The following is a 19,809-nucleotide window of genomic DNA, read 5'->3' on the forward strand; positions in this document are numbered from 1 at the left end:
TGCTATTTCCCTGCAGGCATCTGCTACCTCTGGCTCCCCAGACTGATAGCTGGGACACCAGCATGGGACTGATCCAGACCCCAGGAACATGAGTTTCAATGAGGAGACCTCAGAAATCTATGGGACCTGCTGTAGTATTTCAGTCCTTATCCTTAGCACAGGTGTGGACTTCGGGAGCCCATTCTACATAGAGGGATACTCCCTGAGTCAAGACACAGGGGGGTGGGCCTAGGCCCTATCCCAAAGGATAGGGCAGATTCTGATGACACCCTATGGAAGGCCTCACCATCCAGGGGGAGCAGAAAGGGTATGGGATAGGTAGGGTTTAGTTGGGGGAGAGGGGTGGCAGGGGAGGAGGGGGGGGAGAGGGAACTGGGATTGACATGTAAAACAATCTTGTTTCTAATTCAAATAAAAAAAATCTGCAAAAAAAAAAAAAAGAAAAAAGAAAAAAAGATCTCTGTTCCCACCCTTCTGTGATAGCTCCTGAGCCTCAGAGGAAGAGATGTCATACAGCTGAGAACTCCAATCTCTTTAATCTCTGTATATTAATTAGCCAGCTGTGGGTCTCTATATTAATTGCCATCTACTACAAAAAGAAGCATCTCTGATGATGGTTGAAAGATGAATTAATCTTAGAGTGCAGTTTACTATTTAGCAGAATAGCAGCACTCGGCTCTCTCCTGTGGTCTATGACATACCCAGACACAGTACAGGCATGCTCTCTTGTGGAGTGGGCTTTACTCTCCATGGAAAAGGGGTTGGTTACTTCCATAACATCTGTGCCACTACTACCCGTGGTGGGTGTATTGTACTAGGCCAGCCATTACTATAGCTCTCAAGATTCGCAGCCGGGTCAGACTGCTGGTCACTCTTCTCTGGTAGCATTTGTTGGACCCTGTAGCCAGCAGAGAAGGAGCTGTTAGGTCAGTCCCTGCCTGATTTCTCCATGTCCTACATCTCAAGTTTGTGGTGTCTTCAGCAGTCAGGTCTAACCTTCAAGTTCTGAAGGGAAACCAAGAGTGATGGCAACAGCTTGCAATCCTGGGGATCTATGAACCTCACTGAACAGCAACTCCAGAAAGAAGTCACTGTTCCCATTATTAACATGAATCACTGCCTGGGCCATCACTGAGTCCTAAGGAAGTCACCCACAGCATGTCTTGGCCACATGGATTTAAAGCAGAGAACTGGATTAGATAAAACCTGGAGTTACCTTTTTAAGATGTGATCTTCCATGTCCTATTTGGACAAAAAGAAGTTATCTCTTGAAATAGGGAGAAGCAGTTGTCTACTGACCTACAAGGAATCTTTCAAGTCTTCGAAACCTAAGAGCAAACTTGGGCTTAAGTGAAGCACTCAATGGAAACCCTAAGTTCATTTAGTGTAAGATATACAATTCTTGAGAATCTTTCATTTAAGTCTGTTTTGATGGAAGACAGAATCACAAAACATATTTCAGAGTCTGTTTGTTATTCAACGTGCAGAAAGTACTGAAGACAATGGTTAATATCACTAAGAATTTAACTGCTAATAATCTGCATTTTTGTCCTAAAACTTTGTGAGTTTTCTACAGCACAAAGACCCAGAAACTATTTTTAATATGAAAAATTTAAAAACTAGAAAAGAATTTTCATAAAATAAGTCTCCATGCAATTCTCCAAACATCAGAAACATTCTTAAAGATAAAACACTCAAGTTACTACCACTGACAAAAATCCTCTATAACAGTCCGTTAAAATAAGTTCTGGCCCATGTGGTGGCTCACTCTGTTTTTAATCCAGTTCCAGATGATCTGACATCTTCATCTGGCCTCCACAGACACTGCACACATGTGGTGCAGACTTACAAGCAGGCAAAACACCTGCACTTAAAAAAAATACACATTAAAATAATCTTTTAAAAAAAAGTACTGGGCATAATGGCACACACCTTTAATCCCAGCACTCAGGAGGCAGATGCAGGAGGATCGCTGTGAGTTCAAGGCCAGCCTGGCCTACAGAGTGAGTTTCAGGACAGCTAGGGCTGTCACACACAGAAACTCTGTCTCAAAAAAACAAACAAACAAGACAAATAAAAAAAAATACACCACTACAAACTCTTGAAGACAATCAATCACAAGGGAGATAATCCTGAAAATAGGAAATACAATCATTCCTTCTAAACTAAGATTAAAAAATGTTTGTGTTTCAAGAATACTAAGCCAAACCTTATGAGCACAAGAAAACCTTTATTTTAGTAATTGCAGCTGGAATACTACTGGTGTCTTGGCATTCTCGAATATCCACACAATAATAGAGAGATCATACATCAACTTGAAGTTCAAGCAGGAACTGGCTAATCACTTCTTTCCAACTCACCCCAAAACAGTGACAAGGCAATGACCACGCATGCATCACAGGTCACGCCAACGTTTCTGCCAATACTGACAGTTCTTCTGGTAGCATTTTCATGACACAGGATGACAATGAGTGAGTGCTCTTTAAAATTAAATGTTAACACTCTGTGGTCTACAATAACACACTTGTTTAGAGCAACAACACACCTGTGTCAAATGTGAAGACTTTTCATCCTCACATCCTACATACCATTTACCTTTCTAAATGGAGTACCCTGAACATTTCTGACAACACAATCATAAAAGAATTTGCCAAAGCAGGAGTCACACACTCTAAAATTGTTTTTCCTTCCAGTCTAATATGATACTCGGCCCCCAAACACTCAGTTTCCTTATAAGCTGTGTCCACCTGGAGTTTAACAATCTTCCATACTTTGAGTATCACCTACTATGTGCAGAACACTGTTGATACACAGTAGAGATAAATATTACAGCAAAAGTCAGGCAAATAGTGCACATTATAATCTCAGCAGCACGTGGGAGGTGCAGGCAGGAATATCAGAAAACTGAGGCCATCTTGGGTTACATGAGACCTATTTCACGTAAGAGGAAAAAAGAAAACAGCAGAGAACACTCGGACCTTGTCCTTATGGAATGTTTTAGCCCAACAAATGGGCCACAAATATTAGAAACCATTAGATGACGCTATTTCTATAAGTACAGTGGGTATTATAAAAGAAAACAGGGTGCTATGGAATATATAGAGATCTGATCTCCTGCTGAGCATGCTGGCCCATGCCTGCAATCTCAGCACTCGGGGAGACCCGGAGGACAGCCTTGGTCTCAAAGCAAGTTTGGTGCCAGCTGACATAACAGGAAACCCTGTCTCAAAGAGACCTGATCTATTATAGCAGGTGAAGAACAGCTTCCCTGGGGGAATTATGACTACACTGAAGGAAAACTGTTAGTGGACAGAGATAATCTGTCAAGGAGGGAAGGAAAATGATTGCCCACAGGGAACAGAGCTTATACAAGACCTTGGAGTAGAAGGTATGTAAAAGGCACTGAAAGAAAGCCAGACAACGTAATTCATGAGGATCAGAGTTGCAAGTCCACCGGGGAGGAGGTTGTCATACCTGTTCAGTTGGGACTATGGCTGAGACTAGGAGACTTCTAGTGAAGTCAAGAGAAAAGTAGACATATTGTAGAAATACTTAGGAATAAATCATCAAGACACTAAAGCCGTGGCTCATTTAGTAGAGTTTTAAAGATACAAATCTTGAAGATTTTTCTCAGTTGTGACACAAAACAGCAATGCTGAGATGCCGAGCTTTGCTGTTCCCAAGGAGACAGACATCTATTGCAACAAGTTTCTCTAACGGCAGTCAGTAACATCTTAGCAAGCTCAACTTTAGGACCTGTGCCAAAAAGGTATGGCCAAGATTACAGTAAAATCAAGCATGTATTTAAAAAATAATTATATATTATAGGTCCTACCTCCCAACTGCCAGATAAAATTACTAGCATTTGCAAGGTACATATTTATAATATTACATTATATCATTCATTTTCTTTCCTTTGTAATTCTGTAAAAATAAGATTTTAAGACTCAGGGGGAAGAGGGAATTTATATTATGAGTCAAATAACTCCAAACATAAATTTACAAAGTAACATTTTGTATCAGAAATATCACAGTATACCTGAGACTATTAGGGGGAAAGGCAGCCACTGTATCTTTAACATACTACAATATCAGAAAACAATACTGATATATAGTATGGTAACATAAAAACATCAGTGCTGGGCTGGGGGTACAGCTCAGGGGCAGGGTACCTAGCCAGCATGCACGAAGTGATGGGTTTGATCCCCAATGCCAAACACACGATAAAAAAAAAAACAAAAGCTCATCAATGTTTAAGATATAAAAAGGAACAACTTCTACACAGACAACTGAACAGGAAAGAGTTTCATACATGCTCTGTTCTCTCATTTGAGGTGACAAATAAACTGAAATCTCTACACGTCATCTTTCTGTTTTATTTAACCAGTGTGAATAAAAAAATCTATTCAATCTAATGGTAAGCTTGAAGATGATAGGAAGAGTACAGTAGCCCCTGACAAACGGACCATGTCCAAAATACCTGGTATTAGACTTTTATATTCAGTTCCCTTATTTCCATGGAGCAGAAAATTTATATAAATAACTAAGAAGAAATAATTTCTAGTGTTTTGCTTTAATAAACTACTTATCCATCACAGGCCTCCACCTAACCTGCTTAGGCCTACATTAGGATAATATACTGTAAAATCAATTTCTTTTTCTTGTTTGCTTGTTAATTTAATCCCAGCCCTCGGGAGGCAGAGGCAGGCAGATCTCTTGTGAATTTGAAACCAGCCTGGTCTACAAAGTGAGTTCCAGGACAGCCAGGGACACACAGAGAAATTCTGTCTTGAAAAACCAAAAGAGAAACCAAACAAAACAAAACCTTTTTCAGTTTTAAGTGGTCCAGGGTACATACATTTTTTCCTTGGATATTATCAGAACCCTAAAATGCTTATAGTTTTGCAATGTATCTGACATGTTATGTTCAGACACAACAATTAACACAGTGGCTCCATATAATAAAAAAGAATCCTAGAAACAGTAGCATGAATCAAAATCTTAGTCAAAACCCCAAGTTAGCCCAGTGCTATGTGTAAAAAAAAAATAATAATAACCAAGGCACCAAAACCTTCAAATTAATGAAGTGTAATTAGTAAAATCTAAAAGTGCATGTCTTATGAATGTCTCTGCTGCCCATGAGCTGTTAGTAAAATGCCCCATGTGTAATGATGAGGTGATACATGTAATTACCTAAGGTCTGAAACTGTCAATCAGCACCTGGGGGGAAGGGAGAACCTGGTGAGTATCTAAAACACCTTATTTTATGAAACCAGGAAGGGAAAGAAGGGTAATGAGCTCATAGATGTGATTTCTGGAAGACGAGGATCCAAACACTTATAATATGACAGAACCCAGATTCAGTTTCTGAAACAGCACTCTTCCCATAATGTTAAAAAAAGAAAGAAAAAAATCCAAAAATCCTTTTACTGTTTTATTTAAATCCTGTGGTGGTCTGAATGAGAATGACCCCCATAAACATAGACATTTGAATACTTGGTCCCAGTTGGTGGAACTATTTGGGAAGGATTAGGAGGTGTGGCTTTATTGGAGGTGGTGTGTCACTGGGGGTAGACCTGAAGGTTTCAAAAGACCATACCATCCCAATTAGGGGCTGTCTGTCTCTGTCTCTGTCTCTGTCTCTCTCTCTCTCTCTCTCTCACTCGCTCTCTCTCCCTACCTTGTACTTATGGATTAGATGTAAGCTCTCAGTTATTGTTCCAGAGCCATGTCTGCCTGCCTGCTACTCTGTTCCCTACCATGAGGCTCATGGGCTCACCCGCTCAAACAGTAAGGAAGCCCCCAATCAACTCTTCTGCAAATTGTCTTGGCTGTGGCATTTGGCACAGGAATAGAAAAGTAATTATGACAAATCTACGTATGGATTAAAAGATAAATTCCTGGATGCATCTCAATTCCTAACAATGTAACCAGAAAAATTACAACGACAAGCAAATATGTGTTCTCAATGTATATTTAAATGTAGATATACACACACATGCACATATCATACCATAAGAGATCACACAGATTCACAAATAAATATAGCATATTAGACATAAGGTTAATTTAATTAAAAAATTAATTTTAAAAACTATCAGCCTTGAGAAAATACCAAGCTCTAAGGGTATGATTAAGGGAGGAAAATAAATTCAACTTTGTCTTGAGGATGTCGAAATGTAGAAATGGAAAGATTCAACCTCGTGACTTGCGACTGTTAGCTACAGGAACCTAGGAACCTAGGGTTTTCTGTGTTGACAGCTTGGATGCTACTCTGTCAACCACCTCAACCAGAGCCACCTGGCTGGAGCTCCCCACAGCCTTCAGGGATCTGTAGTTAGCCAGCCAAATGAATCATTCTTTTTATACGCTAGACAATGTTTACAGGATAAGAAAGAAAGGTCTCATTTAACTTCCTCCTATCAATGGAAAAATACCCTTCTCTAAAGAAAGGTTTCTTGAAAACTGCTATCCACATAAATCCTTGGGATTTACTGGCTTTCTGGAAGCAAAATACTGAAGAGTCAGCCAGACGCTAACCAAAAGGGGAAGTCAATTATGTCTCGGCACCTCTAGGCAAGCATGCTCTGGAAAAGTAATCCGTCTGAGAGGGCAGAAATCTTCCTTGTTTTTGCTTTAAACCAACCAGTTTCCATTTAATAAGATTCAAATGTTCTACCACTTGGTGTCCCCCCCCTTAACAAATGGACTAGGTACATTAACATATCTAGATATTTTTACTTCTTTAACAAAGCCTGTTAAAGGCTGCTTCTGATTTTTTACAAACTATTCTTGGGCTACCATAAACTTGGAGAGAAAAATGAAAGCTGGTCCAAGATTACTCTTAGCATGTGGCTACAAGCAGGGGCACAGCCTACCAAATCTCAATTTACTGTCCTCTAGGTTGAAGATAGGACACTGTAACAATACCTGCAGGAGCATTTTAATTGCCTCTTTTAATACTCTCCTCCTACCCCGCCCCACACACACACACAAAGCCAGGGTATGGTTTCTGTATTTCATTTTTAAAGAGAAAACCCCCAGAGCAGTGGTGCTCTGGAGTTGGCATTAGGGGAAAACAGGTCAACAGTACTAGCTCTGAGTCTGTACTCCTTCAGTCTGATTCCCTGACCTCCCCAAATCGCTACCTGTTGGCAGTGCTCGTAGTGCTGCTCCCACTGCTGTGTTTCTGAGTCCGGCTCAACCTCCGTGGGGGCTTTGAATGCTGTAGCCGGGGGCTCGGCATGGAGGGGAACGATGAGGCGTAGCCATGTTCACACTCTAAAAACATAAAAAAAAAAAAAAAAGTCTAAGAAGAATACAGACAGCCAAATCCATGGATCTGCAAATCCAAGGTCCTGTGATAACACATTTTTTTTTTTGAAAGCAGGAAAAGTAAAATGTTTCTACTCTTTCTGATTAGAAGATAAATCCCAGTGTTTAGCCAAGGTCGGTACACCCCTTTAGTCCCAGGTGGCTGACACAGGAAGATCCTTCGTCCAAGGCCGAGGGTAGGGTCTTGTGTAAGCATCCCATTCCAACCCACAGCCAAGAAACAAAGCAATCCGGCTTCTAAATCAAATCCCCCTCCTCTCCCAAACCCTTTTAGCCAAGAATTCTTTTAAAAAGAAAAGATCTAAATTTTATGTGTACCTAAGTGTGTAGGAGTCTATGTATGTGCACCATATGTATGCATGTTTTCTCGGAAACCCAAAGAAAGGAAGGGCCTCCTGGAACTGGAGCGACAGGCAGCTGAGAGTGGCCCAACCTGGGTGCTGGGAACCGAAGCTGGATTCCCAGTGCAACAACAAGGATTCTCAGCAACTGAGCCATCTCTCCAGCACCAGGGATTCTTAAAAACCCTAAAAGATTTCACTTGCCTTATAACAACAACAAAAACACCCTCCTTATGACTCTCACCTCTTCAGAGCCTCTGTAGGCCCCGCACTGTGTGCCTCAACTCTTTCGATCACAAAGTCTTGGGAAGAACACCCCGTCTCTTGACACCCCAATTGCTGCTCTCCACACCCCAATACCCCAGGCTCTCCATGTCTCCTCCGATCTCCACCTCCAACGCAATCCCATCTCACAGCACGCCGAACGCCGGTCCCTCCCGTCCCTCCCGATGCTCTCTCTTCAGGGGACATTTTCCGCCCGGGGCTGGCACAGGCCCCGCCTCCTGCACCCACACCTCCCCAGCTCCCACCCACTGGTCTCAAGTTGCAAGAGCTCTCGTCCAGCGCCCTCCACCCTATGCTCGGGTCCGCTCAGCCGCCGCCCCAGCGCAGCTCTCGGGTCCTTCCCTCAGCCCAGAGTCGCAGGTCCTCCCCTAAAGCCCCCTCTCCTCTGCCCAAGCTCCAGGACACACTCATGCACGCACACACATGTGCGCACTCATGCGCGCACTCGTGTACACACTCATGCACGCATGCACACACACATATACATACTCGTGTACACACGTGTACGCACTCATGCACGCACTCACACACGCACACAAGCATGCACGCACTCATACACACACATGCACGCACGCATGCATGCACACCTGCTGGCCCTCGCTCGCCCGCCCGCCCGCCCGCTTCCCACACGCCTCCACTCGGGAACTCACCTGCACTCCTGAGCGAACCTCCTTCCCGGCGCGCCCACCTCTCCACCCGCCCGCGCGGACTTCCACGCGCGCGCACGCGCGCACCACACACACACACACACACACACACACACGCACACACACACACGCACACTTCTTCCCGCACGCGCGTGCCCCTCTCACCGGTGCACGCACGCACGCACTTCCACACACGCGCGCATCTGCCCTCCCCAGCCGCGCAGCACTCCCCGCGCGGGGCCCGAGGCGGCTGTCGAAGCGGCGGCGCCCAGCCGTTACCTCGCTCCCTGCGCTCCAAAAACTCGGCGGCCTCCAGCAGGCGCTGCACGTTGATCATCCGCACCCGCTCCATGGGCTCCGCGCTCCCGCCCCCGGCCGACAGGAGGCGCAACAGACGGCTACAGTCCCACGACGCCCCGGGACATGTGCGGCGGGCGGGCGGGCCAGCTCGGCCCCGGCTCGGCGCGCTCTCCGCCGCCCCAGCCGTGCCCGCCGCGCCCGCCGCGCAGCCTGCAGCCCGCGCGCGGTTTGTTTACTTCTCCGCGCGAGCACGGGGGAGGGACCCGAGCGGCGGCGAGGCCCGCCCCCGCCCGCCCCTTCCGATGCCCCCTGGGAAATGTAGTCCAGCCCCGGCCACCGCACGTCAGGAGTCTAGGGACACGGGTCGCCTCAGTGCGCCTGCGCATGGAGGGCTCCGCGATGGCCTCTGGGAGATGTAGTCCCTCTCTGGCTTTCGTTTTCTCGTTCCAGGATGGAAAAGACTAAGAACTTAACGTGACTTTGCTTCTGAGGAAAAGAGTTGGTTGAGCTTTGGGTCCGCTCCCAAGGAGGCTCATTTCTTAGCTGGTGCTCGGGGCCTAGAGCTTTCATTATTGAACTAAATCTGTCCTCTATCTACTGCTTTCCCGTGCAACTCCAGTGCCCCGGTCTCCTCACCCACGGAGAGGAAAGTGGCGTGTCTGAAAGGCCTGCGTCACAGATGCACATGAGAAGCAAAAACATGAGGTCATTTCATGAGAGCTAGAGGGAACGTCCATGCGCTCAGCTGCGACACGGACAAAAAGGTTCTCTAACCTCTTTTCTTTTTGGATTCCATTCCTCCTCAGCGTCTCATTAGTGTTTTTAGACAGAAAAACCTGCTCTGATGCTGCAAAGAAAGGACATAAAGATGTGGTGTTGGAATCATACCGATCTCAGCTCTGATCGGAGCTCTGGCTGTGTGGACGCTCCAAGCTTCCTTTTCCTCCTATATAAAATGGGTTTAATTCGTCCATTTATGCACGGCATTGAGGCCAAAAAGCGTGCCAGGCACTGAACCAGAGTTTATGTACACGGTCCTGAGAGAAACAGACATGGAGTTTGTTCCCAGGAAACATGCACACTTAGTGAGCTTCGTGGTGGAAGTAAGTCTACATGGAACAGTTCCATCATGCGGTGCATTCTAGGCGCTCAGTGGATGGAAGCTGTGATGAGGATTGCTCCTCCCATGCTCTCCTCTCTTGAAAGGTAACTGACAACAGGGACTTTAAAAAGCAGGAGAGCCGGGTGGGCGGTGGTGGTGCGCAACTTTAATCCCAGCACTCAGGAGGCCAGCCTGCTCTACAGAGCTAGCTTCAGAACAGCCAGGGATGCACAGAGAAACCCTGTCTCTAAAAACCCAAAAAGAAAAAGAATAAAAAGCAGGGAATCACCCTGAAAAGCAGCCACTCGCTGCTCTTAGCCACCAGGCTCTTTTCCAAGTCCCTCGTCTAAGGGACGTTTCTCCTTGGCATCACTGACACTTTGGACCTGATGGTTCCTCCTGGGAGCCCAGGTGTGCTCTGTGCTTTGCTGGATACCCAGCAGCGTCCCTAGCCCTTACCCACTAGAGGCCAGCACACCAGCACTCCTCGGGCATGACAACCAAAAATGCCTCCCGATATTGCTACAGTCCCCCGAGACACAGAACCATGCCAGCTGAGAACTCTCTGGGGAAAGGAAAGAAGGACAAGATGGCGGAAGTGCTGCGTGCTCCAGGAGCACTCGGAGAGCTGTGGAAACCAGTCATAACCTGTCTCCCTCTAGTTAGGTTCACCTGCTCCTCTCCTGGGGAGACACTGTCCCTTTCCTTGTGGTCATGTTATAGCTACTTCAAAAAATACGTCTTGGGATGGATCACGTGCCCGCTCAAAAACATTGTGGGTTTTGTGCTGTGTTTTAATGCCTTCTCCTCCCTCCTCCTCCTCCTCCTCCTCCTCCTCCTCCTCCTCCCCCCCCTTTCTTCTTCATGAGCAGTATTTCCAGTGAGGCCACAGGCCCTTTTAAATATTACGCTTGGCACAACATTTAAGAAATAGATGTTCATCAAATTCAGGGAGGCCCAAAAGCGTTCAGAAGCCACAGTGGGGCAGAGGGACTTTTCTAGACTTTAAAGAAGGGCCTGTGCTTTTTCAGCTGTCGGATAAGTCATACAGATTTTCCCATTGCATACTGGTAACAACCGTCCTTCATCCCCAGCCAAGGACATTCCTGGATACACTAGGAAGAAATTCACTCTGCCAGATGGGGCAGCACACACTTTTTAATCCCAGCACTCAGGAGGCAGAGGCAGGCAGATTTCTATGAGTCGGAGGCCAGCCTAGTCTCCAGAGTAAGTTCCAGGCAGCCAGGATTACACAGAGAGAACCTGCCTCAAAAACAAACAGATGTCGTTCACTCAGAACACCTGTCGGTTGAAAAAAAAAAAAAAAAACATAAGGCTAATGAGCAGGTGAAGTGGTGCAAGCCTGAAGCCTGTAGCTCCAGCCTCTAGGGCGGCAGAGGCAGATGGGTTAAGACTAGCCTGATCTACACAGTGAGTTCGTGAGTTCCAGGTCAACCAGGGTTATACCGTGAGAGCCTCTCTGGGGTGGAGGTAGAGAAAAGAAAGATTACGAGTTTAAAAGTTCACTTTTACCACTTGTAGTTTTCAACTTAAAGTTTTACCCTTAAAGTTTCAACTCCAAATTAAGTAGTGGTCTACTGTACCCAGTGACAGGTGAGCCCGGGAAGCATGCAGTCAAGAATGCGGTGAACCCTGAAAATATCCATAAGCGGAGAAAGGCTTGGATTCCGTGTATTAAATTATAAAGCCAAGGGAAGGTTAGTGAAAATAGGCTGGATGGCTGTCACCGTTGACCCCACATGAACTAGCCTAGAGTGCTGGCCAAGAGGCTGATGAAGAGATGGAAAGCCACACAAGAGTCACCAAAGGCCACCCGCACATGTGGAGGAACACAGGCAATGGCCACAGTGGGCTGACTCGTGTACAGAAACCTCTAGCCTTTGCCATTTGCAATTAGAGAGGCTGCTATCCAAGCCCCCATTCCTCCTCACCCTCAGCTCCGTGTTAGCCAGGGGAGCCCTGGACAGCCATGGCTCTGCCTTCCCTCAGAGGAAGCCAATTTGCACTACAAATACAGTTGGGGAAACAGGAAAGGGAGGGTTCCATGTCTACAGACACAAGAACTGAGATGTTCACTCTTTTACTAAAGAAAGCCAGTCTGTCCGTCTTTGTTTTTCCTCCCCTCTCTCTGTCTCTTTCTCTTGCCCTCCCTCTCCATTTGCAGACAGCCAAAGTCTCCCAGATCACCCACACAGAAGGATGGATGGGGGCCAATCTGCCTCTGAAGGAGCAGGCCAAGCTCTCCACTTTTAGGCTCTTTCCTGCCCCTCCTCACCCCCAGTACAGTTTAGTAGATGCCAATTCCCAAGTGATACATGCAAACTCATACATGGAGGCTGATTAGCATAGTCTCTGCAGACAGGTGAGATGGAGAACGGAGGAAAAGTCCATGGAGTTCAGTTACAAGTCCGTCGTCATTGTTGCTGGGGACACTGGGGTTCGGTTCCAAATATGTAAAATGCTTACTTGTGTAGGCACAGTTTTCAGCAATAACCAAGGTCTGGACAGGGGAGCATGATTTCCGAGGTCCTGGAAATCGACTGCATTAACAGTTACCCCTTTCCCCACACACAAACACACGAAGGCAGCAGCAGCCTCCTCTTCCTCGGGGCTCCAGAAACGTGAAGAGCTACAGAAAACCTTGGCTCTGCCCAGTGAGTCAGCCTTGTCTAACTCGGTGGTGCGTAAGCTCTCGAGTCAGCGACAGCTCGACAGCTCGGAGCAGCGGGGCTGTGTGCAGCAGAGATAAATTTGGGTCTGGAGGAATGACGTAATGCTAAACCCGAGAGGTGGCTGCCGTCTCCCAGGGCTCCAGTCGCCAGGGCTGCCGGCTGACTTCCCAACCACATGGAAACGCACCAGGCGACCCAGGTGCCCAGGCTGGGGAGAAAGGGAGAGGACGGGGAGGCGGGTGGTGGCAGAGGAGGTGGTGGTTAATCCCAGATCGCTGAATCTGGAAGTTTGTTGTTTTTAACTCCAGTTTTTCTGGTGAGATCAGACCACTCACTGGCAAAGGCTCAAACAGCTGCACTTGACTTCCACCCTGACCCTTCTCTTGCCTTAGAAAGGGGCTTTTTGCATTTTCTTAAACGGCCCTTATTACGGCTGCCTAGGTCGGTGATTATAACGGTGCACTAGTCTCTCAAATCTCTCTCTCTCTCTCTCTCTCTCTCTCTCTCTCTCTCTCTCTCTCTCTCTCTCTCCTCTCCCCCTCCCTCTCCCCCCCTCCCCGCATGAACTTGGATTCAAGAAGTCTGCATTGCAGGATTCAGTTAATGAGCACCTCTAAGTTTGTTCAACCAGAGAACACACCTGAAACAGGACCCTAGTGGGGGCCACCATGGGGGCGGTGCTAAGGAATTCAAAAGGGTTTTGGTAGATTGATGCCAAGTGAATATCCCTGCAAAATGTTTCATAGTTTGTGTCCTGGAAGCTTCTGTCACTAAACTGACTTCTCAGCCCAAGGGTCCATTTTTTCAGTTCAACACATCCAGGCTCAGAGAAGTATGCCAACATGCCAAAAGCCACACAGCTGACATACTGATGGAGAAAGAGTTGAGACCTAGACCTTAAGCTGTGTGCTCCCTTCTCATCTCTAGAATTTTCTTTTCTGATTGACTCATGTTTCAAGGAAAGGAAAAGGGATTCTCTCTCTCTCTCTCTCTCTCTCTCTCTCTCTCTCTCTCTCTCTCTCTCTCTCTCTCTGTTTTCATATCTTTTAGCCCTGTGAAGCCTCAACCTTTAGATGTCACGATTAAGTTACATTCTTAAAGGATCCGGAAGCATCCCAAATCTGCATTGTCTTTCTGCTCAGGGTTCATTTTTCCCTGAAGAAAGGCCTCCCCTCAGGTGCTTCTCACCAGTGATGATGGTGATGACAGTCAAGCTTCAGCCCCAACCTCAGGGTCCCACTCTAACAATGCAGTTCCTACCCCCAGGTCCCTGCTGCGTGATGCAGCTGGCTTCCTTTGCAATGCCTCCCGAGTCCTTTCCTCAGAAGCTCATCTTTGTTGCCAGTGCCACATAACCTACTGTAATTTGTTTTTGTAGTCATTTAGGCTGGTGGATCTCATGATGTCACCGATGCCTGTGCAAATGACCTGGTCAACCCATGGGATGTTATTTCTTTTCAGAGCCTTGCTCAAACCTGTAATTTATGTTTTATTTAGAATGTTTCATTTATATACAAGAACAGGAATAAACTAGAAAAGGCTGGGGTGTGGCTCAGTGATGAAAGCTAACCTAGCCTTGTCAAGATCCTGTGTCAATCCCCAACACCAGGAAAATAAATAAATAAATTAATTAATTAATAGTGGGGTTTTTTGTTTTGTTTTAAGACAGGGTCTAATATAGTCCAGATTAGCCTCAAACTCGTTATGTATCCAAGGGTGACCTTGAACTCCTTGATGCTCCTGCCGCCACCTCCCCAAATTCTGGGACTGCAGGCATGTGCCACCATACCAGGCTAACTCATTTTTCAGGTTTTGCTAGTACAAAGACCATTTTTCCCCCATTTGTTTTTTAAATTTAACTTCCTACTAATTTATGTATGTGGTGTGTGTGTGTGTGTGTGTGTGTGTGTGTGTGTGTGTGTGTGTGGTGTGGTGCGTGCGTGCGTGGTGTGGTGTGTGTGTGTGTGTGCCCACTCACATGCATGTGGATGCACGACCATTTAGAGGTCAGATGAGGACTTTGCATGCCCTGCCCTGTCACTCTCTGCTGTCTCTTCTTGAGATGAGAACCTGGAGCTTGCTGTTTTTCAGCCAAGCTGAATGGCCAACAAAACCAGCAGTCCTCCTGTCTCTTCCTGGAGTTGCCCCGTGCTGGAGTTACAACCATGTAGACTCTTCATGAGTGTTGGGGATCCCAAGGAACCCTGGTTCTAAGCTTCTGCAGCAGGCCTTACCTACTGACTATACCTACCCCAATTAGAAGCACTTGATTTTAAAAAGCCTCTAAAAACAATAAATAAATGAAGTAAAACAATAAAAAGAGCTGACTATCTTGGGACACACTTTCAATTCCACAATTAATTCCGGAAGGCAGAAGCAGGCATATCTCTATGAACCTGAAGCCAGCCTGGTCTACATAGCAGTTCCAGGCCAGGAGGACTATGTAGTGAGGCCCTGTCTCAAACAAAAACAAACAAACTAACTAAAACTAAACACTGAAAATCTGCCAGAGGCCAACCCCACTGCTAAAACTGGGTCTTGAGTTCTTGCCATGGCCCCAGGTCCAGTCATCCTGCTTTTCTCTTTAAGGAGGCTAGCCTGGAGTGGCCCTTCCCCCTGCCCTCTGGTGGCAGCACCACCCCTTCCCGATGGCACAGACTGGTGAAGAGACCTAACAATTCCCAGCAGGCCCTGGGCACTAAGGCACACGGCTACCCCTTCTGCTTCAGGACTTTAGGCTCAACCTCAGGTGCAGCGTTTACAAAAAACAAAAAAAAAAACCACAGGCTCAGGCTGGAGAGATGGCTTAGAGGTTAAGAGCACTGACTGCTCTTCCAGAGGTCCTGAGTTCCATTCCCAGCAACCACATGGTGGCTCACAACCATCCTTTATGAGATCTGGTGCCCTCTTCTGGTGTGCAGATATACATGGAAGCAGAATGTTGTACACATAATAAATAAATAAAATAAAATAAAAAAACAGGCTCTTGCTCATCTGAAGATATGGATGACATCACCTCACCCCACTTTAAGCTCCAACCTTGATTCTAGAATGTTAGGAGTCTCGATAGAGCCTAGAACAAAATGAATCCATTTACCAACTTGCTGCCATGTAACTGTGTCTTAGTCACTGTTTACTGATGTGTGGAGACCACGGCAACTCTTATATAGGAAAGCATTTGATGGGAGTTAGCATTGTTTCAGAGGTTTAGTCCATTATCGTCATGGCAAGACGCATGGCTGTGTGTGAGCAGATATGATGCTGAAGAGGTAGGCCAGAGTTCTACAGCTACATCCTAAGGCAGCAGGAAGAGTCAGGGACACGGGGCTTGGCTTGACCATTTGAAACCTCAAAGCCCACCCCCAGTGACAGACTTCCTCCAACAAAGCCAAATGTCCTAATCTTTTCAAATAATTGCACTGTCTAAGAGCCGGTGGGGGCCATTTTCATCCCACCATCACAAAGTGCATACACCACGGCGCTTCTCCAGTCAGCTCATTTAACCCTCAGCACATCTCTGAGATTCCTGTGGCTGGATCTCCTGGACCAGCCCCCCAACCCCAACACACACACACACACACACACACACACACACACACACACACACACACATTTGGCCAGGCAAAATTGGCTAGGTCTATGGTCTCAACCTAAGGAAGTTGAATTAGGTCTCAATTTATTCCTCTAGGTAGCATTGGGGATGTGTCAGAATGGGATTTCCATGGTATTTAGTGGCGGGAACCAAGGATGCTAAATCCTGCAGTATTCTAGACTATTCTGCACTTCTGTCTAAACAATAGTTCTCAGTTTTTGCTTTTGGTTTGTTTTGTGGCTTTTTCTTGAGACAAGGTCTCACTCTATGGCCAAGGCTACCCTAAAAGTTGCTATGTATCCCAGGCTATCCTTAAATCTAAAATTCTCCTGTCTCAGCCTCCCCAGTGCTGGGATTATAGCAGCTGATGCAATAATGTTCTTGTTCAAAGCCAGCTCAGAAAATTCATCATTCATTCATCAAATATGCCCTGGATAGCCACTGCATGCTAAGCACTGATGAGCAAAAGGAAGCTTGCTCAGTCTCCTCAGGGTGTGTACAGTCTAGCCATACAGACTGAGAATAAGCAGGTAAAACTGTAAATCACGGTAAGTGGGTTAAGGATTAGACGACAAAGAACCATGGAAAAGGCAGATTCTGACTTAGCAGATGGGATGGAGCCTGGGAAGCTAAGCCGTGTAGGAGGCAAGACCACCTGTCCTGGAGATCACTATACTCAGAAAAGCAAGGATGAAACTTTCCACAAGGAGTTTGGAGTTTATCCTAAGTAAGGCAGGAAGTAAACTGTGGAAGGACTTTCAACAAGTGAGTGACATGAACCCAGTTACATTTAACACCACTCCTGTTTCAGGAGCTCTACTCGGGACAGTAGGAGGTTGGGCCTACCATGTCCGACAGGAACCAGGTGGCCCTCACTGTCCCACTGTCCGGAGGCAACTGGGACTTGAAGCTCATCTCAGAAATTCACCCTGCCTTTCTCCTTCGCCTTCTCTGTGGAGAAGAGCAAGCCTTGGCGCCTAGCACCAGCCAGCCCAGTTGTCTTACAAGCTGGGACGTCCCAGGAAGTCTTGGAGTCTGACAGGGTGTGGATGCACATCCCTGACAGCAGCCTGTAGCACCACAGGTGCCCTACTGGTCGGGTGAGTTTCTCAGAGGGTGCCAGCAAGGTGGCATAAGCAAGCAAGCAAAACTACCCCAGACTGTGAGTCTCCAGGGAATGGCTTCTGTGTCAATGCTGGGAAAAAACCTGGAAGCTTCTGGCTGCTTCTCTCCATTCTAGGATGAATGGGGAGAAAAGGAAGTCACTCAAGGGAAATCTCTTCCCGGAGCCTTCAACCTGTACTGCAAACATTCCAGACTCCATTTCTTGACACTTGTTAACTCCGAGCTCCCTGAGGTTCCTCACAAACCCCTAAGGAAGAACAGTGGGTTTAAGTGCCAGACCCACTACTGTTAGCATGTGGGCTTGGAAGAGCTGGAACTACAAAAATGAAGGTAATTACAGTGCCCGCTCACTGGAGGTTTTCGGGGATTTACTACAGAGTGCCTAGCATTGTGCTGGCACACAGTAAACGCCAGTAAAGGGAGGCATTACCACCATTCCTCCAGAGAACAGGGAGGAGACCACACTTGTCAACAGCTCTCTTGGGGACTGGGTATCAGACTCCCAGGAGACAGACTAGAATTGGGTATTGGTTTCTATTTGGCTGATATTTGAACTGGAATATGCACCTGACCTAGAGATCAGAGCATCAAACACAGAGTTTGGCTCCTGGCCACCTTATGTATTTCTTTCTGCATGATGCTAAATTTCATGGCTGTCCAAAAGGATGAAGGAAAGTTGTATCCAAGGCACTCAGAACTTAAGGGACTAGGAAACATGGAAGGGACGATCAGGCTGCTGTGGGAGCCATTCTGTAGCTCTGGCCCCTGTAGAGATAAAACCAAGGACAACACTGGCTCCTGTTTGCCACCCATGGCTGGAAGTTACATAGCCTGGGCCTGCCCTCTACTTCAATACAATAGCCTGTCTATTAGAACTCCCAAGCCATCTTCATTCCTGTGACCCTGTAACGACAATAAATATACAAAGTAAAACATTTCAAATACTCGATAGTCCAGATCTCTCCGCTGTGGTTTCAATTAGACTCTCCTAATCGTGCCCTCCCTCAGGACACTGTGTTTATCTTCTTAATTTTGCTGTGCTTTAGTTCCTTGGGAGACACTGGGAGCTGTGTGGCCAAGGGCATGTTATCTGGGCAGTGGGCTGGGTGTTGTGACCTGGTGAAAGCCATCCTCCAAGTGCAGAGGTGCCCATTAGATCTGTTGAAGTTAGAAGTATAAACACAAATACATAAAGCTTTTTAAATGTTAAATTGGGGGCTAGGGTGCAGCTGTGTGGAGGGGTGGGCAGCAGGTAGGAAGGAACCCCCCCCCACCTCTTGACAGGGTTTCTCTGTGTAACAGCCCTGGCTGTCCTGGAACTCTCTCTGTAAACCAGGCTACCCTCAAACTCAGAGATCCGATTGCTTCTGCCTCCCAAATGCTGGGATAAAAGTTGTATGCCACCACACCTGGCTGAGACACCTTTAGAAACTCAGGATGAGTTTTTATTCTGTCCATAAAGGGGAATAGGACCAAATGCACAACTATCAAATCAGATACTGTACCCACTGCTGGGATTCACTCTGAGACAGCTGGATTTCTGAACAGATATGTGGCTCAGTTGGTGGAGTGCTTGTCTACCATGCACGAAGCCTGTGTTTGAACCCCAGCACCCATTACACCAGACATGGTGGTACATGCTTATCAGAAGTAGAGCACATACTACGTGAAGGTAACAACTGCACTGATAACCTAGCACCAAGTAACAGTTTAACAAGCAAATGAACTAATGCACATAACTGATTTAGGGAGATGCCTGGTCCACCGTGTAACTCAGTGTCTTATTCCAAAAGCCTTGAAGCAGTGGTGGCACCATCCTTTAATCCCAGCACTCTGGAGGGAGAGGCAGGTAGATCTGTGAGATCGAGGCCAGCCTGGCCTACAGAGTGAGTACAAATAAAATGAAACCCTTTAAGAGGCAATTTCTTCTGGCCTGAAGTATTTGGGAAGAGATTCTGTTTGTATGTGTTTCCTGGAGACTGGTTACTTAAAGAAAGAGTCACCTGAACTTTCAAAATATTTCACAAATGAGGGGCCCATCTCAGCATCCTGCCATGATGAGGAAGCAAAGGCAGCCTGTCACTCAGGATGGCAGTGGCAGGTGCCCCCGGTGGTCTGAGCCATGTCTCTCTTCTCTCTTCCTCACTTCTTTCTCTCCCCCCACCCCCCCCATTCCCCTCGGGAAGATGGCCATCACTGTCACCACCCTCTTGTCTCCTTCCCCACCCTCCATCTCCGAGGGAAAATATTTTTCTTAGTACAGCAAAGTCAAATTAGCTTCATTTTGAAAGACTACTGAGAATGTTGCAATGACCTTTGCAATAACCAGACACGCCCTGGGCTCAGCAAGCCAGGCCTGAGAAGTGCTGGTTTTACAAGCGCCTGACCT

General features: G+C 46.6%; 1 protein-coding gene and 1 long non-coding RNA gene across 4 annotated transcripts in view; one reads left to right on the plus strand and one right to left on the minus strand.

Annotated features, from left to right (window-relative positions):
- The window catches only part of Mxi1 (MAX interactor 1, dimerization protein), a 64,177-nt gene that overhangs the window by 36,205 nt on the left and 8,163 nt on the right, over positions 1-19,809 (minus strand). The window contains exons 1-2 of one of the 3 annotated variants that reach the window (XM_027407028.2): positions 8,888-9,092; positions 7,149-7,281 (exon numbers count right to left, since the gene is read on the minus strand). In XM_027407028.2, the coding sequence (XP_027262829.1) occupies positions 7,149-7,281; positions 8,888-8,960 (206 nt within the window). In that variant the 5' untranslated portion in view covers positions 8,961-9,092. Of the gene's footprint in view, positions 1-7,148; positions 7,282-7,920; positions 8,088-8,887; positions 9,093-19,809 lie in introns of those variants that run through there. The other 2 variants (XM_027407029.2, XM_027407027.2) reach the window with 2 other exon arrangements.
- On the plus strand, positions 10,873-18,364 carry LOC113831032. Its single transcript, XR_003483644.2, has 2 exons — positions 10,873-12,902; positions 17,107-18,364. It is a non-coding gene; the product is annotated as an uncharacterized LOC113831032 (long non-coding RNA).

This window comes from Cricetulus griseus, chromosome 3, assembly GCF_003668045.3.
Source record: "Cricetulus griseus strain 17A/GY chromosome 3, alternate assembly CriGri-PICRH-1.0, whole genome shotgun sequence".
NCBI classification, from domain to species: domain Eukaryota; kingdom Metazoa; phylum Chordata; class Mammalia; order Rodentia; family Cricetidae; genus Cricetulus; species Cricetulus griseus.